Source organism: Protopterus annectens, chromosome 11.part0 (genome assembly GCF_019279795.1).
Source record: "Protopterus annectens isolate FY-2018-M chromosome 11.part0, PAN1.0, whole genome shotgun sequence".
Classification (NCBI taxonomy): domain Eukaryota; kingdom Metazoa; phylum Chordata; order Ceratodontiformes; family Protopteridae; genus Protopterus; species Protopterus annectens.
The window spans coordinates 213,822,447-213,850,362 of NC_056745.1; the positions used below are offsets into that span (position 1 = coordinate 213,822,447).

The 27,916-nt window shown below is 43.4% G+C and overlaps 1 protein-coding gene across 1 annotated transcript in view; it reads right to left on the minus strand.

The window, feature by feature from the left end:
* The window catches only part of METAP2 (methionyl aminopeptidase 2), a 788,177-nt gene that overhangs the window by 295,054 nt on the left and 465,207 nt on the right, over positions 1-27,916 (minus strand). Inside the window, exons 6-7 of the mRNA XM_044087637.1 lie at positions 14,473-14,654; positions 14,288-14,382 (exon numbers count right to left, since the gene is read on the minus strand). Of these exons, the coding sequence (XP_043943572.1) occupies positions 14,288-14,382; positions 14,473-14,654 (277 nt within the window). The remainder of the gene's footprint in view (positions 1-14,287; positions 14,383-14,472; positions 14,655-27,916) is intronic.

A 27,916-nucleotide genomic window follows, 5' to 3' on the forward strand; every position in this document is an offset into this window, starting at 1 on the left:
GCAGTTAGTTGCAGAGTTTTCAAGCTTGGATGCAGGGTCTTGAAATTGTTCTGCGTTAGAAGAAGAGGCCATAGGGGTAGAGGCCATGAGTTCTCCTGAGACATGTTTTTCAGTAGCGGATACCAGTGTTGTCTTGGCCAGTCCGGAGCTATTAGTATCACCTTTGGCTGTTCTTCCCTGATCTTCAGGAGAACCTTGTACATCAATGGGAGAGGTGGGAATGCATACACTATTAGGGCATTCCAGCTGAAAGAGAGAGAGTCCACCCTCCAGGCTTGTGCGTGGTATGTCCTTGAGCAGAATTTCTTCAGTTGGTGGTTGAGAGGGGAGGCGAACAGATCTATCTCTGGCAATCCCCATTTCTTTGTTATGAGTTTGAAAATGTCTGGATGCAGCATCCATTCGTGAGCATCCGTGGTAGTCCTGCTTAAGCTGTCTGCTAGTGAATTCTCTTTTCCTGGTACAAATATGGCCTGCAGCTGGATATTGAGGTTCAGGCCTAGGTTCCACAGATCCATTGCCATCCAGCATAGAGGGTAGGAATGCGTGCCTCCCTGTTTGTTTATGTACCACATGACTGTCCTTATCAGCAGATGTCCTTGCTGGAGGAATGGTTTGAATGCCTCGATTGCATGCTTCACTGCCAGCATCTCCTTTTGGTTTATGTGCAAGTTTAACTGTCCTTAAGACCATAGGCCTTGGATACATTTGTCCTCCATGTGTGCTCCCCATCCTAGGTCTGAGGCGTCCATGGTGATGGTCTGCCTTGGTTTTGGTTTCGTGAAAGGCAACCCTCTGTTGGACTGGCAGGCCTGAGCCCACCACAGGAATTCCTTTTGAAGGCATGGAATGATTGGTATCATGGTTTCTAGACTGTGACTGTGTTGAGACCATACATTCCCTTAGGTACCATTGTAGTTTTCTCATATGCAGCCTGGCATGTGGGATCAAGATTATGCAGGATGCCATGAAACCCAGGGCCTGCAGGACTTTCATTGCAGTAAGCTGAGTTTGTCTTGTCAAAGTCATGAAATAATCTGGAAGTTGTTTTTGTTTTTCTTCTGTGAGAAAAGCCATCTGAGTTATTGTGTCCAGATCTGCACCCAAAAAGGTTATCCTTTGGGATGGCACTAGTCTTGACTTTTGGATGTTGACTGTGTATCCCAAGGCCTGTAGCAGGTGTATGACATAGGCCAAATCCTTTATCAATTTTGTCTTGTTCTCCGCTTGTATTAGGCAGTCGTCCAGGTATGGGTAGATTTGAATTCCCTGAAGTCTGCAATGTGCAATTACTGATGCCCGGCACTTCGTGAATATTCTGGGCGCAGTAGATAAGCCAAAGGGCAATGCTGAGAATTGATAATGCTCTGATCCTGCAAGAAATATGAGGTATCTTATGCAATCTGGTCGGATAGGGACGTGCAGGTATGCCTCCTTGAGATCTAGAGTCACCAGCCAAGACTCCTTGCCCAACATGGGAAGAAGTTGCTGTAGGGTCAGCATTTTGAATTTTGGTACAATGAGATATGTGTTCAGTGCGGACAAGTCGAGAATAGGCCTCCATTGGTTTTCTTTTCTTGGTACAAGGAATAGTCTGGAGTAAAATCCTTGGCCCTGTTCCATAGATGGTACCCTTTCTATCGCTTTCATCTGAAGTAAATTTTTGATTTGTCTGAAAGCCTCTGGCTTCTGATTTGGTGGTAGGTTTGGCATTCCGCTCCTTTTTGGTAAAGTGTGGTAGTGAAACCTGTATCCTTTGTCTATTGTTTGCAATGTCCATGAGTCCTTTGTAATGCAATGCCAGTTTTTTGAGAATAAAGCCAGCTTTCCGCCCAGGGGAGCTTCCAGTTGTTCCCTGGTAGGCGGAATCAGAGTCAAGTCATTGTGTCTGTCCTGTGCTAGTGGTTGTAGTTGCAGCTGTGGCAGTACTCCTCTGGTTGGCAGGCTGCCACTGATGGCCCCTGTAGGCACCTTTTGATTGACCTCTGCCTCGAGGGCGTCTATTCCTGCCTCTCTGTGCTCTGGAGGTGTCTGGAAAGGACCAATTCTTGGAAGGCCAGTTTCTGCTGAACCTCGGAGGTTGGACCTGTAGAAATTCTTTTACTGTTTGCACAGATTTAGCTTTTTCTTCCACCTACTTTAGAATCTCCTGTGCAGGGGAGCCAAATAAACTTTGTTTCTTCATTGGAGCATCTAGGAGCTTAGCCTTGACATGGTCTGGCAGGGATTGTTCTTTTAGCCAGGCATGCCTACGAATTACTGCCCCAGTCATAGTTGATCTAAATGAAGCCTCCAGTGCATCATAGCACATTTTAAGAAATGATTACTGACCTGCTGAGAGTTGTGTACCAAATCCTGAAGGGATTTACGGTCTAAAGGTTCAGGAGAAGAAATCTTCTTATTCAGCTGCTCTAACAAATATTCCTGGTACTGTATCATATGGAATTGACAGTTTAAAGCCCTGGCAGAAAGAGTAGCAGATGTATAAACCTTTTTACCCCATCTCTCCAATGCTCTAGACTCTCTGTCAGAGGGTAGGGGATTTTTAGCAGTGGTAGCTGCAACACCTTTTGGGCCCTGTGAGATAGTTTCTGGATCTGCTGCATGGGCTTTATACAGGTGGAAGTGAGAATCCGGGACCCTGTAGTATCTGTCAGGTTTGGCAGGGGCCGGAGGAAGAGAATCAGGTGCAGAACTAACCTCATTATACACATCATCAATTACAGTTAGCACTGGTGGTATGGCTAAGGGCCTATGCTGTGGCAAATGTAAAAAAGTCCTTAGCCTTTTTCCAGAATCAGAAAAATCCTGACCCTGCCATTGAAAGTGTTCCCTCATAGAGTGCAAGGTTTCCCCAAAGGAAAATTCTTCAGGAGGGGAGGCAGAAGGGATAGAATCTTCAGCATCTGAATCCTCGTAAGGAGAATAGGCCCCTTCTTGATGGTCTGACAAATCAGATCTATCTGTGGAGTAGTCAGAGGAGACAGGTTCAGAGGGTTCAGTCCTAGGCCTTTTGTCTGGTGGTGGTTGGGAGGCCCTGTCTGGGTGAGGTTGGGAAAGTACAGTTTTGTACTTACCATAAATGTAGATGCCCGATAGGAATGCATCTGCAGTCTTTACAAATGGGTTGTCCTGTCGTCAGGCAGCCCTTCGGTCGGCCGGATTCCAAAGTCTGGGTCTGGCCTCGGCTGGTGTCGCACTTCACCCGACGTCATAGCTGCAGTTATTCGGGTATAAAGGCATCAGCCGACGCCATTTTCCTCAGTGTTTCTTGCCCCAGATGCCAGGTGCCCTCTTGGAAGGCTAAATTTGGATAAATGCCAATGTTTCCAAATAGTAGAGAGCAAACACAAAAAATAAGCATGTATGTACATATATACAAACAAATACACCATAATAGATCCCCCCCCAGCTAGCTATAAGATGGGCAAATACCCTAGGAGTACCACAGAGGGGAAGGCGGGTGGGTAATCCTGACTGCAGATGCATTCCTATCGGACATCTACATTTATGGTAGGTACAAAACTGTACTATGTCCTTCAAGGATGCATCTGCAGTCTTTACAAATGGGTAGAATACCATAGCCAAACTAGGGGAGGAGGAAAGAAGAGATTATGGTGTAGTTAGGATCCCTTTCAAAACAGCAGTGGCAAAACCTGCTCGGGATCTGGAGTATAAGGGTAAGTTATAATGCTTGGCAAATGTATGCACGGAGGTCCAAGTAGCAGCCTCTATAATGTCCTTGGTAGCCACTCCTCGTAAGAAAGCTGTGGTAGTGGCTGTAGCCCTTGTAGAGTGAGGCCTGATGTTCTCTGGAGTTTTCTTTCCATGGTAGGAATAACAAAATCTAATGCAATTTCCTATCCACTTGGAGATTGTCTGTTTTGAAATTGCTTTTCCTTCCCTTCCTGTCGCATATGCTACCAGTAGCTGGTCAGTTTTTCTATTGCCCTTGGTCCTGTCCAGGTAGTAGCGTAACTGTCTATGTACATCCAAGGTATGCAACAGTCTTTCTCCCCTGTTCTGTGGGTTGGGGAAGAATGTAGGTAGGTGGATAGCCTGATTTAAAGATACTCTGGATACCACCTTAGGCATAAAAGTAGGATTTGTTCTCATGGACACTCTATCTTGATGGAAGATCAGGAAGGGTTGTACTGCCATTAATGCCTGAAGTTCAGATACCCTTCTTGCTGAAGTGATTGCCAGCAGGAAAGCAGTCTTCCATGATAAGTACTGTAATTCTGCTGTTGCTGCTGGTTCGAAAGAAGGAAGTGTCAATTTTTCTAGCACAAAGTTCAAGTCCCATGCTGGCAATGGTGGTTTTCTAGGAGGTTTTACATTTTTAATTCCTCTCAGAAACTGCCTGAGCAGAGGATGCGGGAAGACAGGAGGATCCAAGCTGTATCCTGCTGAAATTGCTGATGCATGTATCTTGATGGAAGAGTAGGACAGGCCTGTGTGGAAGAGCTCTGCCAAGTATTCCAGGATGTTGGCTATGTTTACCAGTGACACATCTTCTCCCTTTGCAGTACTCCAAATGGGATATCTTTTCCATTTTGCTGCATAATTTTTCCTTGCTGAGGGCCTGTGGGCCTCAAGGATAATGTCTTTAATCCGTTGTGATAAATTTGGGTTAATTGATCTTATGAAATGTTCTATGCAGTCAGCTGCAGAGTTTTCAGGCTTGGATGCAGGGTATTGTAGTTGTTCTGTGTTAACAGCGATGGAACCAGGGGTAGAGGCCATATTTGTTCCCGAGACATGCTCCTTAGTAATGGGTACCAATGTTGACTTGGCCAGTCTGGAGCAATTAGAATGATCCTTGGACGGTCCTCTTTGATCTTCAATAGCACCTTGTGCATCAAAGGAAGTGGTGGGAATGCATATGCTGTCAGGTTTTTCCAACTGAAAGATACGGAGTCCACCTTCCAAGCAAGTGGGTGGTACGTCCTTGTGCAGAATTTCTTTAGCTGGTGATTGCGTGGGGATGCAAATAAGTCTATTTCTGGGAGTCCCCATTTTCTTGTAATGGCTTTGAAGATGCCCGGATGAAGCATCCATTTGTGGGCATCCGTGGTAGTCCTGCTTAATATGTCTGCTAGAATGTTTTCTTTTCCTGGTACAAAAATTGCTTGTAACTGAATGTTGTAGCTCAGAGCCACATTCCATAGGTCCAGAGCCATCCGGCATAGAGGGTATGAATGTGTGCCTCCCTGTTTGTTGATGTACCACATAACTGTGGTGTTGTCTGTCCTTATCAACTGACCTTCTCGGAGAAATGGTCTGAATGTCTGGATTGCCAATTTTACTGCCAGCATTTCTTTTAGATTTATGTGTAGGTGCAGCTGGTCTTGATTCCATAAGCCTTGTATGCACTTGTCCAGCATGTGGGCCCCCCAACCGAGGTCTGAGGCGTCCGTCGTGATGGTTTGGCTTGGTTGAATGCTGTAGAAGGGCAATCCTGTGTTTGATTGACAGGCCTGCGCCCACCATAGGAACTCTTGCTTCAGGCATGGGATTATTGGAATTCTGGTTTCTAGGCTGTGCTTGTGTTGAGACCATAAATTCTTTAGGTACCACTGCAGCTTTCTCATATGCAGTCTGGCATGAGGGACCAATATTATGCAGGATGCCATGAAGCCCAGGGCTTGCAGTACTTTTCTTGCTGTTAGATGGTTCCACTTGGTTAATGCCAAGAAGTAGAGAGGTAGTTGCTCTTGTTTTTCTGCAGTTAGGAATGCCATTTGTTTTGATGTGTCCAGCTCTGCACCCAAGAAGGTTATTCTTTGGGATGGTATCAGCCTTGACTTTTTTATATTGACTGTATATCCCAGGGCTTGTAGTAGGCAAAGGACTCTTTGTAAGTCTTCTGTTAGCCTGTTTTTGTTGTCCGCTTGTATCAGGCAGTCATCCAGGTAGGGGTAAATTTGGATTCCTTGAAGCCTGCAATGAGCAATTACTGATGCCAGGCAATTCGTGAACACTCTGGGCGCAGTAGATAAGCCAAAGGGCAATGCTGAGAATTGATAATGCTCTGATCCTGCAAGAAATCTGAGGTATCTTCTGCAAATTGGTCGTATGGGGACGTGCAGGTATGCCTCCTTGAGATCTAGAGTTACCAGCCAAGACTCCTTGCCCAGCATGGGAAGAAGCTGCTGTAGAGTCAGCATTTTGAATTTTGGAACAATGAGGAATGTGTTTAAAGCGGATAGGTCGAGAATAGGCCTCCATTTGTTCTCTTTTCTTGGTACCAGGAAGAGTCTGGAGTAAAATCCCTTTCCTTGCTCCATAGATGGTACCTTTTCCACAGCTCTCATCTTTAATAATTGAGATATTTGTTTTAGAGCTTCTGTCTTTTGATTTGGCGGTAGGTTTGGCATTCCTCTCTTCCCTGGTAGAGTATGGAAGTGGAACCTGTAGCCTTGATCTATTGTCTGTAAAATCCACTTGCCTGTTGTGATGTAATGCCAGTTTATTGAGAATAAGGCTAGCTTTCCGCCTAAGGGTGCTGCTAGTTGTTCCCTGGTAGACGGTGCCAGAGCCAAGTCACTGTGATTGTCCTGTTGCAGTGGTGGTGGCTGTGTCTGTGCCTCGCTGGTTGTTACCCTGCCACTGGCGTCCCCTGTAGGCACCCCTGGAATGGTTTCTGCCTCTTGATCGCCTATTCCTACACCTCTGTGCTTTAGAGGAGTCTGGAAAGGACCAAGTTTTGGAGGGCCAATTCCTGCTAAACCTTGGAGGTTGGACCTGTAAGAAATCTTTCACTGTTTGTACAGATTTTGCCTTCTCCTCCATCTTCTTCAGTACCTGTTGTGCAGGAGAACCAAATAAATTGGCCTTGTCCATGGGAGCATCTAACAGTTTTGATTTGACATGGTCCGGTAAGGCCTGCTCTTTCAACCATGCATGCCTTCTGATAACTGTGCCAGTCATGGCTGATCTAAAGGAAGCCTCCAGTGCATCATAGCCGCATTTTAAAGAATGGTTACTAACTTGCTGAATGTTATGTACCATTTCCTGAACATACTTCTTATCAAAAGGTTCATCAGAGGACAGTTTTTTAGTTAACTGGTCAAGCATAAATTCTTGATATTGAATCATATGAAATTGACAGTTCAAGGCTCTAGCTGACAGAGTAGCAGAAGTGTAAACTTTTTTACCCCATCTCTCTAAGGACCTGGATTCCCTTTCAGAGGGGAGGGGATTTTTAGCAGAGGTAGTTGCTACAGCCTTAGGCCCCTGGGAGATAGTCTCGGGATCTGCAAAAGGAGCCTTGTATAAATGGTGATGCGTGTCCGGGACCCTGTAGTACCTATCGGGTTTAGCAGGGGCCGGAAGTAATGAATCAGGAGCAGTACAAGCATCATTAAATGCATCATCTACAACAGAAAGAACTGGAGGTATAGCTAAAGGCCTGTGTTGTGGTAAATGCAAAAAGGTTCTAAGCCTTTTTCTGGAGTCTGAAAAATCTTGGCCCTGCCACTGAAATTGTTCCCTCATAGCATGTAAGGTTTCCCCAAAGGAAAATTCCTCAGGTGGAGAGGCAGAAGGGATGGACTCTTCAGCATCAGAGTCTTCGTAAGGGGAAGAAGGAGCCTCTGGAGGGTCTGTATTTTCTGAATCATCAGAGGAATCATCTGTGGACACTGGCTCAGGGGGCTCTGCTCTAGGCCTCTTCTCTGGAGGTGGATGAGAGGCCCTGTCTGGATGAGGTTGGGATCCCCGGATTAAAGAAATAAGATCCTCTGTCAAGGAAAGCATTTGGGAACTGGAGCTGGGCCTGTGAGAAGGGGTCTTAACAGGCACAGATTTTGTAGCTTTAGCTGCTTTAGCCCTGGCAAAGGCCTTAATGGACATGGCTGCAGGAGGCCTAGCAGCTCCACGTGCAGGAGTTGAGATATCCAAGGGAATAGTGTCAGATAATTCCTGAGAAACCGCAACCGCAGGTTGGATTTCAGAAGCCGATTCCACCAGGTTTGAAGAGGCCTCGGTAGAAGGCATGTTTTCGGCTGAAGGAAGAACCGCTTGCTCGGTTTCAGCCGAAACCGAGACACTCGCGGTTGGCTTAACCGCGGTTTCGGCCGAAACCGCGGACCGCGAGTGTCGGTCCTTTTCCTTGCGTTTTTTGGATATTTGTGAAGTCGGAGGATCCGACGGCATAATATAAGCAAAATCAGAGCCAAAAAACTGCTCAGCAAATTCAGACCGACGTCTAAGCGTCCGTCGGTTAAAAGAACCACAGGCTAGACAAGCTGCGACGTCGTGGTCTGGGCCTAAACAAGGTAAGCAGTAAGAGTGGAAATCTTTATGAGGTATTTGTTTCCCACAAGTTAAACAATTATTCACTTTTTCTGACATCGGCTGAGGCAAGAAAGAGTCCCCAATGGGGTACTTAGCTTTTTAGAAGTCTTCGAAGTAGTATTCGGTAGTAGTAATCTCTGGTTCTGACCGACCGGCACTTGCGAACAGCTTTTGCTTCGGACGCCACGCGGCAAGAAAGACTGAGGAAAATGGCGTCGGCTGATGCCTTTATACCCAAATAACTGCAGCTATGACGTCGGGTTAAGTGCGACACCAGCCGAGGCCAGACCCAGACTTTGGAATCCGGCCGACCGAAGGGCTGCCTGACGACAGGACAACCCATTTGTAAAGACTGCAGATGCATCCTTGAAGGACATCCCCTAATCAAGGATATCAGGTCCTCAGCAAGACTGAGAATCTGAGAACTTGAGGAAGGCCTCTGAGAAGTAGATTTGGCAGGTAATGCTTTTGAAAGTTTGGCAGCTTTAGCCCTGGAGAAGGCCTTAATAGACATAGAAGCTGGGGGCCTAGCTGCCCCACGTGCAGGTGTAGATATGTCCAAAGGAATGGTGTCGGACAAATCTTGAGTGCTAGCTTCGGTAGGGATTTCTGAAGCCGACTCAGCTGGGGCCTCTCTGGCCTCGGTTGTCGGAGGTAAGGTTTCTGTCGTAGGAAGAACCGAGGGCTCGGTTTCAGCCGAAACAGAGACACTCGCGGTAGGCCTATCTGTGGTTTCAGCCGAAACCGCAGGCCGTGAGTGTCGGTCCTTTTCCCTGCGTTTTTTGGCCAAATGCGTAGTCGGAGTCTCCGACGGCATTTTGTATGCAAAAGCAGATCCAAAAAATTCTTCTGCAAACTCCGACCAACGTCTAAGAGTCCGTCGGTTGAAGGAGGCACAGGCTAAACAAGCTGATACGTCATGGTCTGGGCCTAAGCAGGGAAGGCAGTAAGAATGGAAATCCTTATGAGGTATTTGTTTCCCACAAGTTAAACAATTATTTACTTTGTCTGACATCGGCTGAGGCAAGAAAGAGTCCCCAACGGGGTACTTAGCTTTCTTCGAAGTATTCGGTAGCTGAAATCCCTGGATCTGACCGACCGGCACTTGCGAACAGCTTCTGCTTCGGGCACCGCGCGGCAAGAAAGACTGAGGAAAATGGCATCGGCTGATGCCTTTATACCCCAGGAGCTGTGACGTCGGGGAAAGTGCGACATCAGCCGAGGCCAGACCCAGACTTTGGAATCCGGCCGACCGAAGGGCTGCCTGAGGCAGGACAACCCTTATGTTATGACTGCAGATGCATCCTTGAAGGACATCTGGCCTCTAGTCCCCTCTTTTCTTTGGGACTAAAGAATCTAAAATAGACTCCAGATTTTAACTGGTCTCGGGGGACCTGCGTGATGACTCTTTTCCAACAGCTTTAAGACTTCTACTGCTGCAAACTCCATTTGTTTGGATGGCACTATGGGAGTACTTTTCTTCTGAGGATGGGAAACAAAGGGAATATAGCTCCTAGTGATCATACTCTGCAACCAAAAATCTAGTGTGATGGCCTGCCAGGCTTGGGGTGCAGGGATAAGCACCCCCCAACCGTCTCCAGAGTGTGGCAGTCTTTCAGGAGCGATGGAAGTATTTCTCAAGGACCACTACATCCCTGATTTTGCAGTCTATCCCTGCCACTAGGGTAACATCCACTGAAACTGCTTCCCTCTACCTTTGAAGAACCTGTCTGCAGGAGTGTCCTGACTGAACCCCTGAGATTTTCTGAACCACATCGCCTTACTATGCCTTTGGTTTCTGGAAAATGTTCTCTGCAGGTAGAGAAGCAGATACCAAAGGTAGAAAAGGTCTTACCATCCTGCTTGCTCTTGGTGAGTTTCCTTAACCTTTGGACTGGAGTGTCAAAACCATCAAATGGGCATTAAATGAGGACATCTTCAAGCTTTAAACAAAGTCACGCAATTCCATCCAGGCATGCCAGCAGGTATGCTGGTTCCTGCTACTCTCTCTGTACCACTGTCTGCCCAAGAAAGCAAATACATGGATAGACTGGACATCGCCAGTAAGATAGACAACTGGGACTCCATTGTTTTTTGGGACGTTACCCGAGAGGGACTTGGCGAGCTCCTAAGTCAAATTCCTCTGCAAGTACATCATACGAGCCATGTAGTTCAGTGCACTGAATGTGAAAAGCCATTGATGAGTAGGTTTGGGAAATGGCTGCATGCAACACTCTTAATTCCCTATAAGGAGGAAGGGCAGAAATACTCTTTAGAGAAAGTTTTTTCTTAGTGGCTGCCACTACAATCACGGCATTTACTGGGGAGCCCTTGCTCCAGTGTGCACTGTCCTTTGGTGCAACCAAATTTTTATCTGGCTTCTGATGTACTGGCTCTGATATAGCTGGATCCTTCCAAGCACACTGAGCTATAATCAGCAGGCGGTACCACCAAGGAGATAGAAGATCACACTCCAAATAACTCAAGGAACACAGACTCCTCAGGGGAGGGTGTATCACTGGACTAACCCCCTCATTGTTTCATCAATTCCAAAATGACACCAAATGGCCTCTACGGGGGATCCATCCCAGTCATCCAAGTCTGTGTCTCCAGTGACAGATTCTAGACAGGAATCAGAATGGCTTAGTTTACAAGTCTGTTTTCTGGATCCTGCCTCAGTGGGAGTTCTGGAGAAAGATTAAAGTCTGACTGGGCGCTCATTAAACTGACAGTCGCTGTTAATCTGGATATGCAGAGTCACACGCAATGGCCAAAAGGGGTTGGGACGGAACAGTGCGTGTAAACACCACCTCTTCTCTTGGCCTAGCAAGAACCTTTGTGAAAGCCTTGGATATAGACGTGGAGATTGGGGCCAAAGACACTAACATACCATCAGAGCAAGATGCAAGGAAACAACAACCTGAACAACCTGGGATCCAAAGCAGACAACAGAGCCTCACTACTGAGTGCCAAGGTGCCAAGAGAAAAAGAGATGGTTCTAAAAGTTTTGGCATCAAATCCATACTTCAAGCCCTAGCACTAATGCTTTGGTTCCGAGACTTTAATGAGCCAAAGACATCTGAGTCAAGGCAGTAAGGGATACTATTGGAGTTGAATTCAACAAGACTGACAGCTCTGACATGGGTGCTCCCAGGAGGATTGGATCCACAAGCCTAGAACCGGATCGAAATAGGAGATATCAATGGAGAGGTTGCTGGAGTCGTTGACGATGCCAGGAAAACCCCTAGCTGAATTTGCTTTTGATGGAACCTTTGCATCATCATGTTGACATTTGCCTCAGTAAGGCTCCTTGATAATCGAATTGACCTGGAAGATGAAGCCACTGAAATTGGTCTCAACGAGTGCCTCTCCTCTGCAGAAAAGGTGAATGCAGCAGAGAACTCACTGACTCCAGTGAGAAATGAGGTGGTGTCGCTAATCGGAAGAGTAGGAGTCTGATCCATTTGTCTCTGGATTTTTATTGCCAGATCCAAGGGATGGGACCACAGACAGTTTTCTCGTCGTGTCTGACTACTTTTCTGACAATTTGTCTTTCTCCCTTTCTTTTTCCTTAGGTTTATCTTTTTTGCCCACCCCCCCCATTTTAGCTGGCGACACAGTTAGAGTAATAGTAGTATTGGTGGAAGGAGAAGCCTGTGGATGGCATAATGGTTAAGTGTTTACTTCACAGACACAAAGCACGGGGTTGGATTCTCACTTTTGGCATCTATGTCCAAGAAAGTCATGATTTCACTGTATTTGGTGCTATAAGACCCATCACTGAATACAATGCCCCCTTGATATGTACCTAACCAAGCATATCCAACAAGTGGAATGTCCACAAGACGTTCTTCAAGAAAAGAATACAGGCTGTAAGTAACATGTCCTATGCAGACTACCTCATGGCCCTAACCCTCTATTTAGTCTCCTACAGGCTGTTGAGAGGAGATCTATGCCTGACATAGAAGGCATCGTCAAACTCCACCCTAATGGACCTCCTGCATATCCCCAAAACAAACAGCATCAGAATTACCCGTTCTAAAGACTTAAACCTTGCCTAAGACTTAAAATAGGACCTGATGGAGAGACACTTATCTCAGAGATCACCCCCTTCTCTGGAACAGGCTCCCCATCCTTGTGAAGCAGACTTCCTCCCTAACCCAATTCAAGTGTAACTTGGACAAATGGATGGGAAAAGGAATTTATCCCTGGTTTGGCACCCTTTCCTCTAAAGGACGAAGGCAGCCTGTAAATGGTTCATCTGCAACACTCTGCTTCTAAATGTTTCATCTCCCAAGACCCTGTTTACACTTATCAAGGGTACCAGAACTTGTCAGAGATTTGGGATGCATGGCTAGGCTTAAAAAGGCCCTTTTGGTTACTAGCCTGTAAACACCTATAAACCTGAGTAGATACACCTGTATGTGCAGGGATAAGACCCTTCAAAGCTAATTTGTCTCCACGACTCTGAAAAGGCCCTTGTGGTCATTAGCCTAGTAAACCCCTACGGACCTGAGTAGCTACATCTGTATGTGCAGGGATAGGACTAGCTCTCAAACCATTTTCCTTGATAAACTTTTGAGAAAAGTCTTCTAATTTTACTTTAAAATAAAAGCATGTTGGTCTGACTTAAGAGTCACAATTGTTAAGCTTTCAGTTAGTATAGTACACTTCAAGTTTCAGTTTCAAGCTGAACAGAGAGATATGTCTCTCCCAGAGACTGCCGCTTCTCTGGAATATACCTCTTATTCACGTAAAACACAGTTCCTCACTGACTCTATTCAAACAACCTAGATAACTGGATGGGAGACTGCAAACTCGCCCCTGGGGTGGCACCCACGTCCCTCATGGACAATGCTTGCCAGTGTTGATCACAGACCCGCTCTTTTCATTAGCTCGTTCTGCAAACTACCTAAAAAGAACAAATGGAGATACTTAGGATTAACATGATTAGGCTTGTAAAGGCTCTAAAGCTGCTAGCCTAGTAACCCCCTATGAACGTATAAGAGCAATGGCACCAAAAGAGGCACTTGCCTCACATTCAAGATTAAGACGAGCTGCCTCTAGGCAATAGACATAAAGGAAGAGCAGGTCCTGCAGCAGAATCTTGCCATATACTTTTTAAAACTTAGACCCTTGTTGGACATGGAAAGGCACGTTATCAACAAAATGCACTACCATACTGTCACAATGAAAATACATACTAGCCAACTGTAAATCACATACAGAAAAACATGCAGAGGTGATAGCGTCCAAGTTAGAAGATTATGGAATAGTACGCAGCACTAAAAAGACAGAGAGCTGTTTTTTTTTTAAATAACGTATATAGATATTAACAGGGAGACGTGAAAGGTGGAAAGAAACTGCCAGAGATTGAAATGAGACAAAAAGCTAACAACCTAACTGAGCAAATATTTATCTGTCAGAGCCCTCGAAAACACGTTCTTCTTGATCAGGCAGCAAACATGATCAGAGGTACTTTGGAGAAAGAGAAGGATTATGGGTAGGGTAGGAGTCATAGCCCTGGATCCAATGCTTTTAAAAGGTGCCAAAGTCAGATCTAGTCTGATCCAATAACCCAAAGGTTGAATCGAACGAAAAAAGAAGAGAAGTTGAGGTACAGGTTGATGCCAGCTTTCCCCTCTTTCCAGTAAACACACAGGCTTCCTGATATCTTGCCCACCCTTCTTGCCAAGATGATTGGTGCATTCACCAAATGGTTTGTAGCTGGAAAAATGAGACATGCAGCCATCACAGTGAAAGACTGGTTCATATAGTTTAAGGAAGGAAAATAAGGTTCCTGTTCTGCAACATTGTGAAATATATTAACCATAAACTTGTTGCCCACAAATCACATTTCTCCTATGTAAAGACAAACAGCTAAGTAACAATAGCTACTAAGTAAAAGCAGATAGCTAGAGGGAGAAAGCTAGGCAAATAACAAAAAGGAGAAGTAACAAAACTAAATTTAAATGCATTCACATACCTTGATTCCTGTATTGGTAGCATCTTTTACAGCTTCTAAGAGTTTATCAAATTTTGGATTGAATGCAACTGTAAAAGCACAATCAATAATACGCCCTGCAAGGTAAAGGAAAAAAGTAATCTTCCCACAAATCAGGCTAAATATTACTATTAAACATTTTATTACGGCAAGAAGAAAATACTAACCATTTATATGAGTACCAAAATCTATTTTGCAGACATCATCATACTGTAGCACTGTTGTGTCACCAGCATTTGGAGTATAATGTGCAGCGCAGTTATTCAAGGAGCAACCGGTGGGGAATGCCAGACCAGCACTCAAACCATTTTCCTTGATAAGCTTTCGAGAACAGTCTTCTAATTTTTCACTTTAAAAGAAAAGCAGTTTGGTCAGACTTAAAAGTCACAACTGTTAAATGTTCAGTTAATGTTTATTTATTTATCTATCTATCTCTTCATAGTATGAACCAATTTTACAACTTATACAAATAAAGATTCTGCAACACTTCTAGCCACATCAATGAAAAGACAGAGACTTTTTTTGGAAATAACAACATCCTGTGGTCTTGAATTTTTCACTTGAGGCAAAGAGGGAAATCTTTAATTTCTTCATCAGTAACCAAAAGAGATGAAATTTCCTGGATGTCAGTGTTACTGGGAGTGTTCTCAGCAATAAGTTGGTATTTCTCATTTTCAATATGAAATGAGGGAGCAGATGGTTTAAAACATGTTTTTTTTTTCAATTTAAGAGGCTATGTTATAGAAAAAATGAGACACACTCTTGACTGTATTAGTTACCCATAAGATGGCCTTCCTCAATGGGACCTTGGTTAGGTCTACCTTCGACACCAAATCAGCAAAACACTGAAAGACCTTATTGCTCAGTACCCGCTCTGATGCATACTGTTACTTCAGATGCTCAATAGACAAGCATGCCTGTTTGCCCCCTATCCAACAGCAACTACTTTTCTGCAACTGAAGAAATTACAATTATGATTAGATTTCCAATCATAAACAATCCAATAGGCTCGTGTGACATGAATGTCAACAGAAGTAAATCCTGACATCCCCCCTCGAGATCATATAACAAATTGGTTATGACCAGAGCAACTAGAAAAACTGTGGAAAAATCTAATCAAAAGTGTGAGAATATTGTGCAAAACATCCAGGGAAATTGCAGTCTTTAGCAGACAACATCTCCCAGGCAATAATTTGTTATACCATAAGCTTGCATTAATCACATAGGTTACTAGACAAATGTGCTGCCACACGTAGGTGCTTTTAATTTGAGTTTCTTAAATGCAGTGCAGACTAAGCTTTGCAAAGCACTTTAAGGGGTTAAACATCACAAGCAGTGCAACGCTCAGATATTAAGCATTCATTCAGGTACTCCCTCTTTAAAAGCCTACAGTCCAGGGATGTGGAAAGAAAAGTCAGTTACATACTCACAAGCTTTTAGTGCTGCCTCCCAGGACACCTGATACTTAAACAAATGGACAGAGATCTCAAAATACAACATAATGAATACAAGCTGTTTCCTGTAAAACTATTAAATACATTATTTTTAGATTAGTAATATTCTACCTGAAGATGTAAGCATTAATTTAGACAGTTACAGACATGTGACTTGAAAAATACAATGTTTCTAAGCAATGCTCAAAAATGTATTCAGTACAGTACAAATATTATACCCATACATACCCTTCTTATAGTGGAAACCTAATTTTCTGTGCATCTTTTGCAGAAAATGAATTTACATACCAGTTAGTGAACTATGCACACAACAATTTAACAGTCATATTTAATTCTACCCCACTCAATTGCTAGGAATATTAATTGCCAGAAACAGTGACAAAAGAACTGCTTCCATGAAAATGGAAAATAGTACATGTGACGCCAGTGCCCTGTCCCAGCAATCAAGAAGCCTCAATCCTCACCACTAACACCAGAGAAGGCATCTCATATGAGAGGAAAGGATAACAAATATACACCGTAAAGTGCAATTACCCTTAAGAGCACACAGAGATTACAGTCAGTCTGGGGCTGGTTGCTCCCTTTCTCTCCAGGTCCCCAATAAGACTCCCCACTGGCATAGCTATAAGGTCCATATCTCAGCCTAGCTGGCTAGCTAACCTCCAGTACCCCTCTCTGTCCAACCAGTGCTTCGTGTCCCTGCTCAAGCAGCTGACACACACACACACACTTTGAGATAAGTATTTATGCAACTTCACAGACACTCCTGGGAAAGACTGACAAAGATTCTCCAGCTGTTACCCTATTACTGCCACCACCAGCTAATTATCAGTTACTAGAAGGCCCTTAAAGGGTGTTCAATTATTACCGTGCAATATTATTATCCAATAGTAGTGTAACTTAAGCAATCAAGGCTTATTACAAGGGCTTAGTACAGGATCACTTATAATCATGGAATGTACTCTAGAGCTTAAATTATCTCTGCATAAACCAGCCACAGTTGAAAAGGGTTTAAAAATATTTACTAATAAATACTAAAAACACAAGACAATACTATTACACCACAGTGCCATTCAAGAGTTCAGCCATCACACAGAAACTTAAAATAATTCAGTAGTACAGTTCTGACATAACAGAAAAACACTTAGTCTAATCATTTTCTAATTCCTACCTATTGCTACAAGAAAACATACTTCTAAAATAACTTACACATATAGAGGATAGGCAGTGCTGAGTTAGATGTCCAAGATCAAAATGCTTCAGTCTCTCTCTGAACAATAATTTTTAAAATTACTAACAAACATTTCTGCTGGGCCCTCCCAGATTACATCATTTCGACACTTAGCCTGGGGTTCCCGGGCCAACAGGCTACATTATTTAGCAAGCTAACACCTACGCAGGAAGCTACAACAATAAAAGACATTTCATATGTGCATTCTAGTAATTATTCCTCAAGTTAAAACAATAGAAAGAATGTGCTAGCCCAGACAGGCTGACTCTGAGCTCTACAGATCAAAGGATAGATTTGAAATAATTTTAACTTCAAAAGAAAGATTTGAAATGCTTGAATTAGTTTTCATTACAGCAGATGGCAATTCTGCTACAATCTTGAAGTTCAACATTTTACAGTATTTTTCTTTCATTTAAGAAACAAGCCTGTATTTTACATTTATATTTACAAATGCCAGAATTATGTATCAAATTATATTTGGCTAGGCTGGCAGCCTTCACCCTTCTCTACCAGTCTTCACAGTATACATGTGCTTTTTACACTTTATAAGCATAGAGGTACTAACATTTAGGCTGAACCATTAACAGAAGGCAAACTCAGCTACACAGAACAATACACTGTAGTTACTGCCTTAGCTATGTAAATGAGAGACATCTACATCTTTTTTCACATATATTATTTCAATTTTGGCATTGCTAAGTAATCTGCTTGCCTGTTTTAATTTAAGATTCAAGCAATTAAGCTTTAACAGCTTGAAAGATGAAACCAGGCACATAATTGCTTAAAATGACCTCCTCTGGAACTCCTTACCACACACACCAACATTTTACTAAAAAGTGTTTGCTAACCTTTGCTACATTTACAAAAGTACGTAAACAGCATTTTTTGTCAAAATATAGTCAAATGATTTAAAAAATGCAGACTGCAAGTGCAGAGTGGTAAAAAATTTGTAAAAATGGTGGGTGCAGTTTTCTAGTGGCTCTGGTTATGAATGCAAATTCTGTGTAGTGCAGCAGCTCCAATGTACTACCAGCTACAAAGAAAAAATTGGAAGAGTACAAAGTGTTTTATGACTTTGAAAGCTGTGAAATATTTAGCAGTGTCATACACATGATGACCAGAAGCTAAGAGTACCTCTAACGTACCATGAGCTTTAAAAGCCATTAAACACCATGGTATACCCTTCCTCTTTTTTGTGGCAGTTTGAAGTGTGTTACAGCTTTTAAAAATATTTCTATTTCCCTCTGTTGTTCTGAGGTGGATGTTGTGTATGCTCTAGCATGATATTAAAGCTCAACAGTTCTGAAAAAGCCGTTATGCACTTATATTTCAGAGAACTACGTAAAAAGGCCGTCTTCTCCTGATTTCAGAGCGTAAAATCAGCAAACTCCATACACTACAAGAGAGATTCAACACCTGTACAATAGGAAGTAATATACAAGTACCTACCTTGCAAATTTATGGGAACTCCCAACTGCTAAGGCTGGAAAAATGACACAACCATCCATAAAGGGATGAAAGCTTGTTATACCTGACCCATCAAAGAGGTCTCACATAGCAACTGGCATTGTGAAAAAGCATGGTGCATCTGTCTCAAGAACAGCAGATTTGTCACTGTAATGGCAAATCATAACATTTGGGTTTAAACGGTAATGTTTTTCCCTGTATTAAGAAGAGTCTATGTAGATTTGCTCCATCTTAAAAAACAAACATTTTCCAGCTCAATTTATCAGGATTCAAATAAGAATCTGAGTCAGCAAAGCCTGTCCCCCTGCCTTCCCATTACAAAAATGGCATTAGACTTCATGGCAAAGGCAACATAATACACAGCTTTAAACATTCTGCTCAGCCGTAGCAGATGCATCACGTTTCATAAACTCAGATGCTACATTATTTTTCCTGCAGTACAGAAAACGTCAGCCTTGTAGGTGATGACAAACATAAGCAGACTGAGGGTTTTGATGGCCCTATCATGATGGTGTTAACAGTTTTTTCACATAATCAACATAAGTTTTGAACAGTAACCAAAAGGTTTAGAAATATCAGACTTTGAAGATGGCTGCACACTGATCAACAGCTTAACATCAGTTCTCCCACTGTGAAAACAGAAACGGAAGAACCACAGCCAGAGATAACCATCCTGAATACAATTCAGTTGCGCACTACTAAGTACACTGCCTGGATGCCTGCAAAAAAGAAAAAAAACATGACAGAGTGAAAGAAAATCAAATAGAAAAGGTAAAGATAAAACATTGACTGGGAAGAATCCTGCATCTGTTCAGCAAACAGCAGTTCAAGCTCCAGCTTTGGTACAAGACATGGCTTCCAGTAATATAGAGGAAAAGATGAGTCAAATGTGCTCAGAGTGGATTAAAAGGAACAAAAGCATTGAATGAGTACATCAACTTAAACAACAAAAGAAAATGGAAAAAAAAAGCTTTAAATCGATATTCAGATGAGCTGACAAAACAGCAAAAATCAGAGGTTGAAATGAATGAAAGGCTGCCAGGGTTACAAGGCAGCTCAAGAGGAAACGTTTCAAAAAATGGTAGAATTAAAAAGTACAGTTTTGTACCTACCATAAATGTAGATGTTCGAGGATCCACATTGCTGCAGTCCTAACTATTGGGTAGTCCGCTGTCCAGTCGGCCCGAATACCAAAGTATATGGCTGACGTCAGTCAGGGCGCATTAGACTGACGTCAGTACGTCAGGGTACTAATGCGCATGACCGACGTCATATCCTCAGTCTTTTCTTGCCCCAGATGTCAGAAGACCCTGAAAAGATAAGGCCAAAACCAAAAACTCCCAACATATCTGCATCAAAATATATATATATATATATATATATATATATATATATATATATATACAAAATATACAAAATTAGCAGAATTTAACCTCACCTACACAACCACCCCTAAACACAGAGGGGAAGGAGGGAGGGTAAATTGGACTGCAGCAATGTGGATCCTCGAACATCTACATTTATGGTAGGTACAAAACTGTACTATGTTCTTCATTCCACATTGCTGCAGTCCTAACTATTGGGTAGAATCCCAAAGCAGAGGTAAGGGAGGCTGGCAAATCAGAAGGAAGCAGGAGCTGATAACATGCCTTGCAAAATAGCTGTGGCAAAACCAGCCCTAGACTTAGAGTAGAGAGGAAGGTGGTAATGCTTAGAGAAAGTATGCACGGAACTCCAAGTAGCTGCCTCCAAAATATCCTTAGTTGCCACCCCCCTTAGAAAAGCTGTTGAAGTGGCAGTAGCCCTAGTGGAATGAGGCCTAATCCCAGCAGGAACCTCCTTGCCATGATGGGAATAACAAAATGCAATGCAAAACCCAATCCACCTAGAAATAGTTTGTTTTGATACAGGCTTGCCCTGAGAACTCAAAGCAAAAGAAACAAATAACTGCTGAGACTGCCTAAAATCCTTAGTCCTGCTCAAATAATAACGCAATTGCCTGTGTACATCTAAAGAGTGCAAAATCTTTTCCCCTTTATTTTGGGGATCTGCATAAAACGTAGGCAAATGAATAGTTTGGTTTAAAGCCACACTAGAAACCACTTTAGGCATAAAGGAAGGATTAGTACGTAATGATACCCTATCCTTATGAAAAATCAAAAAAGGCTCAACCGCCATTAGGGCCTGTAACTCAGAAACCCTTCTTGCAGAAGTAATGGCCAACAAAAAAGCAGTCTTCCATGACAAGTATTTCAGTTCAGCAGTAGCTGCAGGCTCAAAAGGTTGTAGAGTAAGTTTCTCCAACACAAAATTGAGATCCCAAGCAGGAGTAGGAGCTCTACGCGGGGGTCTTATATTCTTTGCCCCTCTAAGAAATTGCTTGAACAAAGGATGTGAAAACAATGGTGGGTCACAATCATAGTGAGCTGAAATTGCTGCAGCATGAATCTTAATGGAAGAGAAAGACAAACCTTTGTCCAATAACTCAGTAAGATATTGAAGAGCCACACTCAAATTAGGCTCTGAAATCTCCAAATTCTTTGCTGCAGTCCAAAATAAAACCTCTTCCATTTTTCTGCGTACACTTTCCTTGTACTAGGTCTTCTGGCTTCCATAATCACATTTAAAACTTGTTGAGGAAGTTGAGACCTGCTGTCTTTCAAAACAGAATATGCCAGGCTGTTAGATGAAGAGAGTGAAGCTTGACATTGAGCAGACGACCGTCCTTCTGAGACAACAGATGTGGAATCAAGGGTAAAGGCCATGGAGGCTTCTTTACCAGATTCCTCAGTAATGGGTACCCAGTGCTGCCGAGGCCAATCTGGAGCTATTAAAATCATCCTTGGCTTGTCTTGTCTGACCTTTAGAAGCACCTTTGGAAGAAGAGGCAGAGGTGGAAACGCATACACATGAAGATTTTTCCAACTGAAAGAAAGAGCATCCACTTTCCAAGCTGTGTGATGAAACCTCTTTGTGCAAAACTTTGGCAGCTGGTGGTTTAGTGGAGAAGCGAACAGATCTATGTCTGGAGTTCCCCAGGACACTGTCAACTTTTGAAATACATGAAGATCCAGTTTCCACTCGTGGGGATCCATGATTTGTCTGCTTAACACATCTGCTAAGGAGTTCTGTGCTCCCGGCAGAAACCTTGCCTGAAGAGTTAGTTGCAAGCTTAGCGCAGTCTCCCATAAAATCATTGCTTGCCTGCACAATGGGTAAGAATGTGTTCCCCTTGTTTGTTGATGTACCACATGACAGTTGTGTTGTCTGTTAGAATCAACACCTGCCCTGGAAGAAGTAACTCCTTGAAAGCCATTAATGCAAACTGGACTGCTAACATCTCCTTCATGTTGATATGTAGATGCTGTAGTCTGGCAGGCCACTTGTCTTGTATCCACTTTCCATTTAGATGAGCTCCCCAAGCAATGTCTGAGGCATCTGTCGTTAGAATCTGACTCGCCTCTGGCCGGGTCACAGAGAGTCCCTTGTTTAGGTGACATTCCTGAGCCCACCACAAAAATTCCTTTTGAATGCAAGGTATTATTTGAATGACAGTGTCCAAATCCTGGCAGTGCTGTGTCCATAGATTTTGAGATACCATTGTAGCTTCCTCATATGCAGTTTGGCATTGGGAAGCACCAGAATACAAGATGCCATGAACCCTAAGGCTTGAAGGACTGTCCTTGCAGTCAGCCCGGACTGAAGAGATAGTTGATGGAAGTAACTGGAAAGATTCCTTTGTTTGTCCGGGGTTAAAAAGGCCATCTGGGCTGCTGTATTCAGTCTCACACCCAGAAAGCACATGTCTTGAGAGGGTACTAGACTGGACTTTATTTCGTTCACAGAATACCCTAGGCATCTTAGCACTGCTATGACATATTCCAAATGCTGTAGAAGGTCTTCCTTTTCTTGAGCCAGAATCAGGCAATCGTCCAAGTAAGGATATATTTGAATTCCTTTTAGCCTGAAGTAAGCTATCACTGGAGCCAGAACCTTTGTGAATACTCTGGGCGCAGTAGATAAGCCAAAGGGCAATGCAGAGAACTGATAATGAGAATTTCCAGCTCGAAAACGCAGATACTTTCTGCAACTTAGTCTTATAGGCACATGAAGGTAAGCTTCCTTGAGATCTAAAGTTACCATCCAGTGATCCTTGCCCAGCAGAGGTAAAAGCTGTTGTAACGTCAACATTTTGAACTTGGGAATGTCCAGATAAGTGTTGAGGATAGATAAATCCAAAATTGGTCTCCACGTGTTCCCCTTCTTTGGTACTAGGAACAGGCGAGAATAAAATCCTAGGCCCCTTTCTGGCACAGGAACCGGCTGAATGGCCCCTATGTGGAGTAACTGAGAAATTTGCTTGTGAGCCTCTTGTCTTTGTAGAGGAGGAATGTCTGGCATGCCTTTGAAAGGAGGCAAGGTATGGAAATAAAACCTGTAACCGTGGTGAATGATATCCAGAACCCATTTGTCTTGGGTAATTAAATCCCAATTTTCTTTGAAAAGAGACAGTCTTCCTCCTAGAGGTGCCGCCAGGCGAGAAGGCACTGGCAGCTGAAAAGGCAGGTCATTGGGTCTGCTTACGAAAGGACTGACCCCTGCCCTCACCAGAAGTCTGAGCAGGTGAACTGCCTGTCCTAGGCCTAAAAGCACCTTGAGCTCTGCCCCTACCACGTCTAGACCTACCCCTAGACTGGGAATCATAAGCAGGATAAGTCCATCCCTTAGCAGGCCAATTTCTACTAAACTTGGAGGCTGCACCTGCATAAAATCCTTAACAGTTTGCATAGACTTAGCCTTGTCCTCCATCTTCTTTAAAACTGCTTCCACAGGCGAACCAAACAACACATCAGACTGTAAAGGAGCATCCAAAATCCTTGTCTTAACATGCTCAGCTAAGTTCTGATCTGTCAACCAGGCGTGCCTACGAAGAACAGAACCAGTGGCAGCCACCCTGGAGGAGGCCTGCACAGCATCAAAACCACATTGCAGGGAATGTTTACCCACTTGTTCAGACACATGAACTAAATCCTGCAACTCTTTACACTCAATACCTTCCGCCAGAGCATCCACCTTAGATTTCAACTGTGAAAGAAGAAAATTCTGATATTTTAACATGTGAAACTGACAATTCAACGCCCTCATGGCTAAAGTGGAAGAAGTATACACTTTCTTTCCCCATCTATCCAAAGCCCTTGCCTCTTTATCAGGAGGGACAGGATTTTTAACAACTGAGGCTTTCACACCTTTAGGCCCCTGAGACACAGTTTCGGGTCTGCCCTAGGACTCTTAAAAGATACTTATGAGCTTCAGGCACCCTATAATACCTATCCGGTTTAACTGGGGCAGGGGGCAAAGAATCTGGATTCAGGGAAGCCTCTGCAAAAACATCTTCCACCACATTCAAAACAGGAGGTATAGCTAAAGGCCTGTGCTGTGGTAAAACAAGAATTCCCTAAGCCTTTTCCTGGAATCAGAGAAATCTTGACCTTCCCATTTAAAATGCTCCCTCATGGAATGCAGAGTCTCTGAAAATGAAAAATCCTCAGGAGGGGAAGCTGAAGGAGTAGAATCATCCACAGCAGAATCAGAATAAGGAGGGTACTCCTGCAAGTCTTCAGCCGAAGACTCAGAAGCCTCCGAGCATTGTTCAAAACTCTCAAACTCAGATTCCACCCTAGGCCTCTTATCAGGAGGGGGCATAGAACCTCTTGTCATAGTAATCAAATCCTCTGCCATTTTAAGCATATGTTTCTTAGGCAAAGACCCTGAAGTACTAGGAGAAACCCCCACTGAAGCAAAACTCGGCCTGCCCCTCAAAGAAGTCTTGGAAACAGAAGGGGAGGCTCTGACCACCTTAGGAAGAGAGGGAAGAACAGCCACCTGAGAAGCCCCCTCAGCCTGGCCTACTTCCTGAGAGGATACATCCTGTAACAGTAAAGTCTCTCCCTGAGACTCCAAAGAAACACCTGGCAAAACCTCCGGCTCCACTGAGCCCTCTAAAGAACCGGCGTCTGGGGCTGTCGGTTCCTCCACTCTAGGCTTTGCTGTTTTGTCCTTGCGTTTTTAGCGAAGCGGCCGGAGCATCCGGCGGCATTTTATAATTACAACGCTTCCCAAACACTAACCTGGCACAGTCTAACCTTCTCTTAATAGTGCGTTTGTTAAATCTAGCACAAGAGCGGCATCCAACAACGTCGTGCTCAGGCCCTAAACAAGGTATACACAAAGTATGGTAATCCCTATGAGGTATCTGTTTCCCACAAGAAATACAGTTATTCACTTTTTCTGACATCCGGTTAAATACTGAGGCAAGAAAAACCAAAATATTCCCCAACGGGTACTTAGCCAACTTTGATTCGGTCTGAAACTCTGGCTTCAGAAACTTTCAGAACGCCAACCTGCACTCGCAAAATTGCTTCTGCATCGGACCATGCGGCAAAAAAGACTGAGGATATGACGTCGGTCATGCGCATTAGTACCCTGACGTACTGACGTCAGTCTAATGCGCCCTGACTGACGTCAGCCATATACTTTGGTATTCGGGCCGACTGGACAGCGGACTACCCAATAGTTAGGACTGCAGCAATGTGGAATGAAGAACATCAAAGCACACAGGGGGAAAATAAAGAAGTTATGTACTCACCATCTGTGTTGTCCATTTTCATTCTTCCTCAACTAATGGGTTTGGATCCAATCTTCGGATCAGGCTCTGCTGTTACACTAGCTTGTGGCCACAAAAAAAAAAAACTCTCGAGTTTCTTCCCTACCCATAAAGCACCAATACCAAACATCCCTCAGATTGTCTGCTGTTGACAGGAAGACTATTATAATGTACCATATCTGGAGCTCAACACAAAAAACAGCAAAGTGCTTGAAGCCTCTCGTTCTTCCAGAAGTCAGTAATTAAAAAGGGTGGGGGTTGGTGGGTGGGGAGTTGATGAAGAATGAAAATGGAGAACATAGATGGAACATTACGGTGAGTACACAACTTTATCTGATGATATCAATTTTCATTCATTCCTCAACTAATAGGACAGAGTCCCCAGCTACCTAAATCCTGGGTGGGCTCTAAGGAAGGATATTCCAGAGTATGTTTGAGCCAAAGGCTGCTCTTCCCCTCTAGACCAAATCTATTTTATAATGGGTGATAAAGTAAGAGGATTTGACCAAGTTGCAGCCATTTATATATTGTCTGTATAAGCTCTACAGTGGAACACAGAAGACTTTACCATAGATGTAGTTGAATGAGCTTTTAAAGGTTTTTGTAAGAGGAGATTGCATTCATTTGTGTAGAACAAGTTTAATCTGTCAACCTCTAGCCAGAGTTACCATTGTAACTGATTCACCCAATTTAGTATGTGTAAAGGAAATAAACAGTTTATCTGTCTTTCTAATTTCTTTTGTTCTGTGCAAGTACAAACAATTGTCTAATGGACATCCAATAAGTGCAACATATATTCCCCTTTATTTGCAAATTTTGGAAATACTGGCAAGTTAATGGATTGGTTTATGTTGGATGCTGAAACCACCTTAGGAATGAAGAAAGAGTTGGTACGTATCATTACCCTATCCTTATGAAAAATCAAGTATGTCGGCTTAAAGGATAATGCTTGAAGTTCTGAAATTCTTCTAGCAGATGTAATTGGAACTAGATAGTTTTCCATGTCAGGAATTTAAGATCACACTTAGATGCTGGTTCAAAGGGAGAATGAATTAAGGCTTGCAGAACCAAATTTAAATCCCATGGTGGAGTGTGGTCTTTATAGGGGGGGGGGGTCTTAGAAGGAGAATGCCTTTCAAAAAGGCTTTGCACAGCTTAGTGGAAGCCAGTGAAGAATTTTGAAATCCAACATGAAAGTTAGAGACTGATGCTAGTTGGGCTTAAATATTGGATGAGCTAGCACCTTCATTAAAAAAAGACTTGCCAAAAATTCCAGAACATATTGTACTGAACTGAGAAGGGGTCCACTTGATTTTGCTCTGCCCAATAAACAAACCTGTTCCATTTACTCATCTAAAGTTTCCTAGTAGAGGGTTATGGGAAGATAAAAGTATGTTATGCACAGTGGAACAGAGCATTGGTTGCCTGAATATTACAAGAATTACAGAAACCACGCTGTCAGTTTTAGGTTTGAGATGTCTGGTTGAACAATTCAAGGTGGATAGTCTAGGTGAGGCCAAAGGAAGGGAAACCAATTTGCCAAGGCCAACAAAGTGCAATCAGGATGACTTTGCTCTTCAACAGTGGCTGCTTTCTGCAGGAATTTGAGAATTGGGGGGGGGGGGTTGTAGGGTAGGCGTTCAGAAGACTAGGGGGGGGCAAATCGTGGAGTAGAGCATCCCACAGCGACTCCCCCAGTGTGGGGACCTGGGCAACAAAACTGATGCACTTGTTGTTTAGATAGCAGCAAGGCTGACCCCATTGACTGGAAATTACATGCATCACTTGGGAGAAGAAAAAAGATAGCAGCAAGGCTGACCCCATTGACTGGAAATTACATGCATCACTTGGTTGCCGAGAGACCTTGCGTGAGGCAGTTGAATGGACCTGTTCAACTGGTCTGCCATCACTTTGGTCTTCCCCAGAATATGCGTTGCTATCAGAAAGTGGTTGAAAGATATTGCCCATTAGCACACTCTTGACGGCTTCTTGACAGAGGAGGTAAGATTTGGTTCCCCCTTATTTGTTGATGTACCAAACTACTGACATGTCTGCCTGGATTGCAATTTTCGACAGGGAGTGTGTCTTGGAATACCAGCAACACTAAGAGCACTGCTCTCATCTCCAGAACACTGATATGACTATTGGCCTTTTCGGGGGACCAAGTGCCTTGGACTGTTCTCTCCAGGAAATGTGCCCCCCCCCCATCCAAACTGGAATGTGTCCATGGTTAGCATGGCCTTGGGCTGAGGCAGAATGAATGGTCTGCCTTGTGGAACCTGATCCGACTGAATTCTCTACCAAAGATACTTTTTGCATGCCTGGGGAATTCTTATTGAGGCTGATATGCTGATAAAGAATCAGCCATTGTGTCACTAGCATCTACTTAGGTATTCTCATATGAAAAAAAAATTTTTTTTAATTTCTCCCAAGTCTTTTGGGTTTCGAATACAATGACAGGAATGGACCCATTCCTAAGTTAAAGTATAATTAAAGTTCATAAAATTAGTTCTGTTTCAATGTTTGACGTCAGCCAGTAGTGCTCTTTGCAGCACCTACAATGTGCCCAGTAATGACTCCTTCTGCAGTTCGTATGGAGTTGCATATATTGGTAACATATCCAAATAGGATTGTAAATTCTTATCTTTCTTCCACATTGCTCTCGTTTCTGTCTGCAGATCCTAATATTTTAGGACTTTGCGTCTCTGTACACAAGACATTGTTAGTCACTGGGTGTGGCAATTTCAATGATTGATGCTACTTTTGGCTTCTTTTCTTGGACCACTATGTCTGGT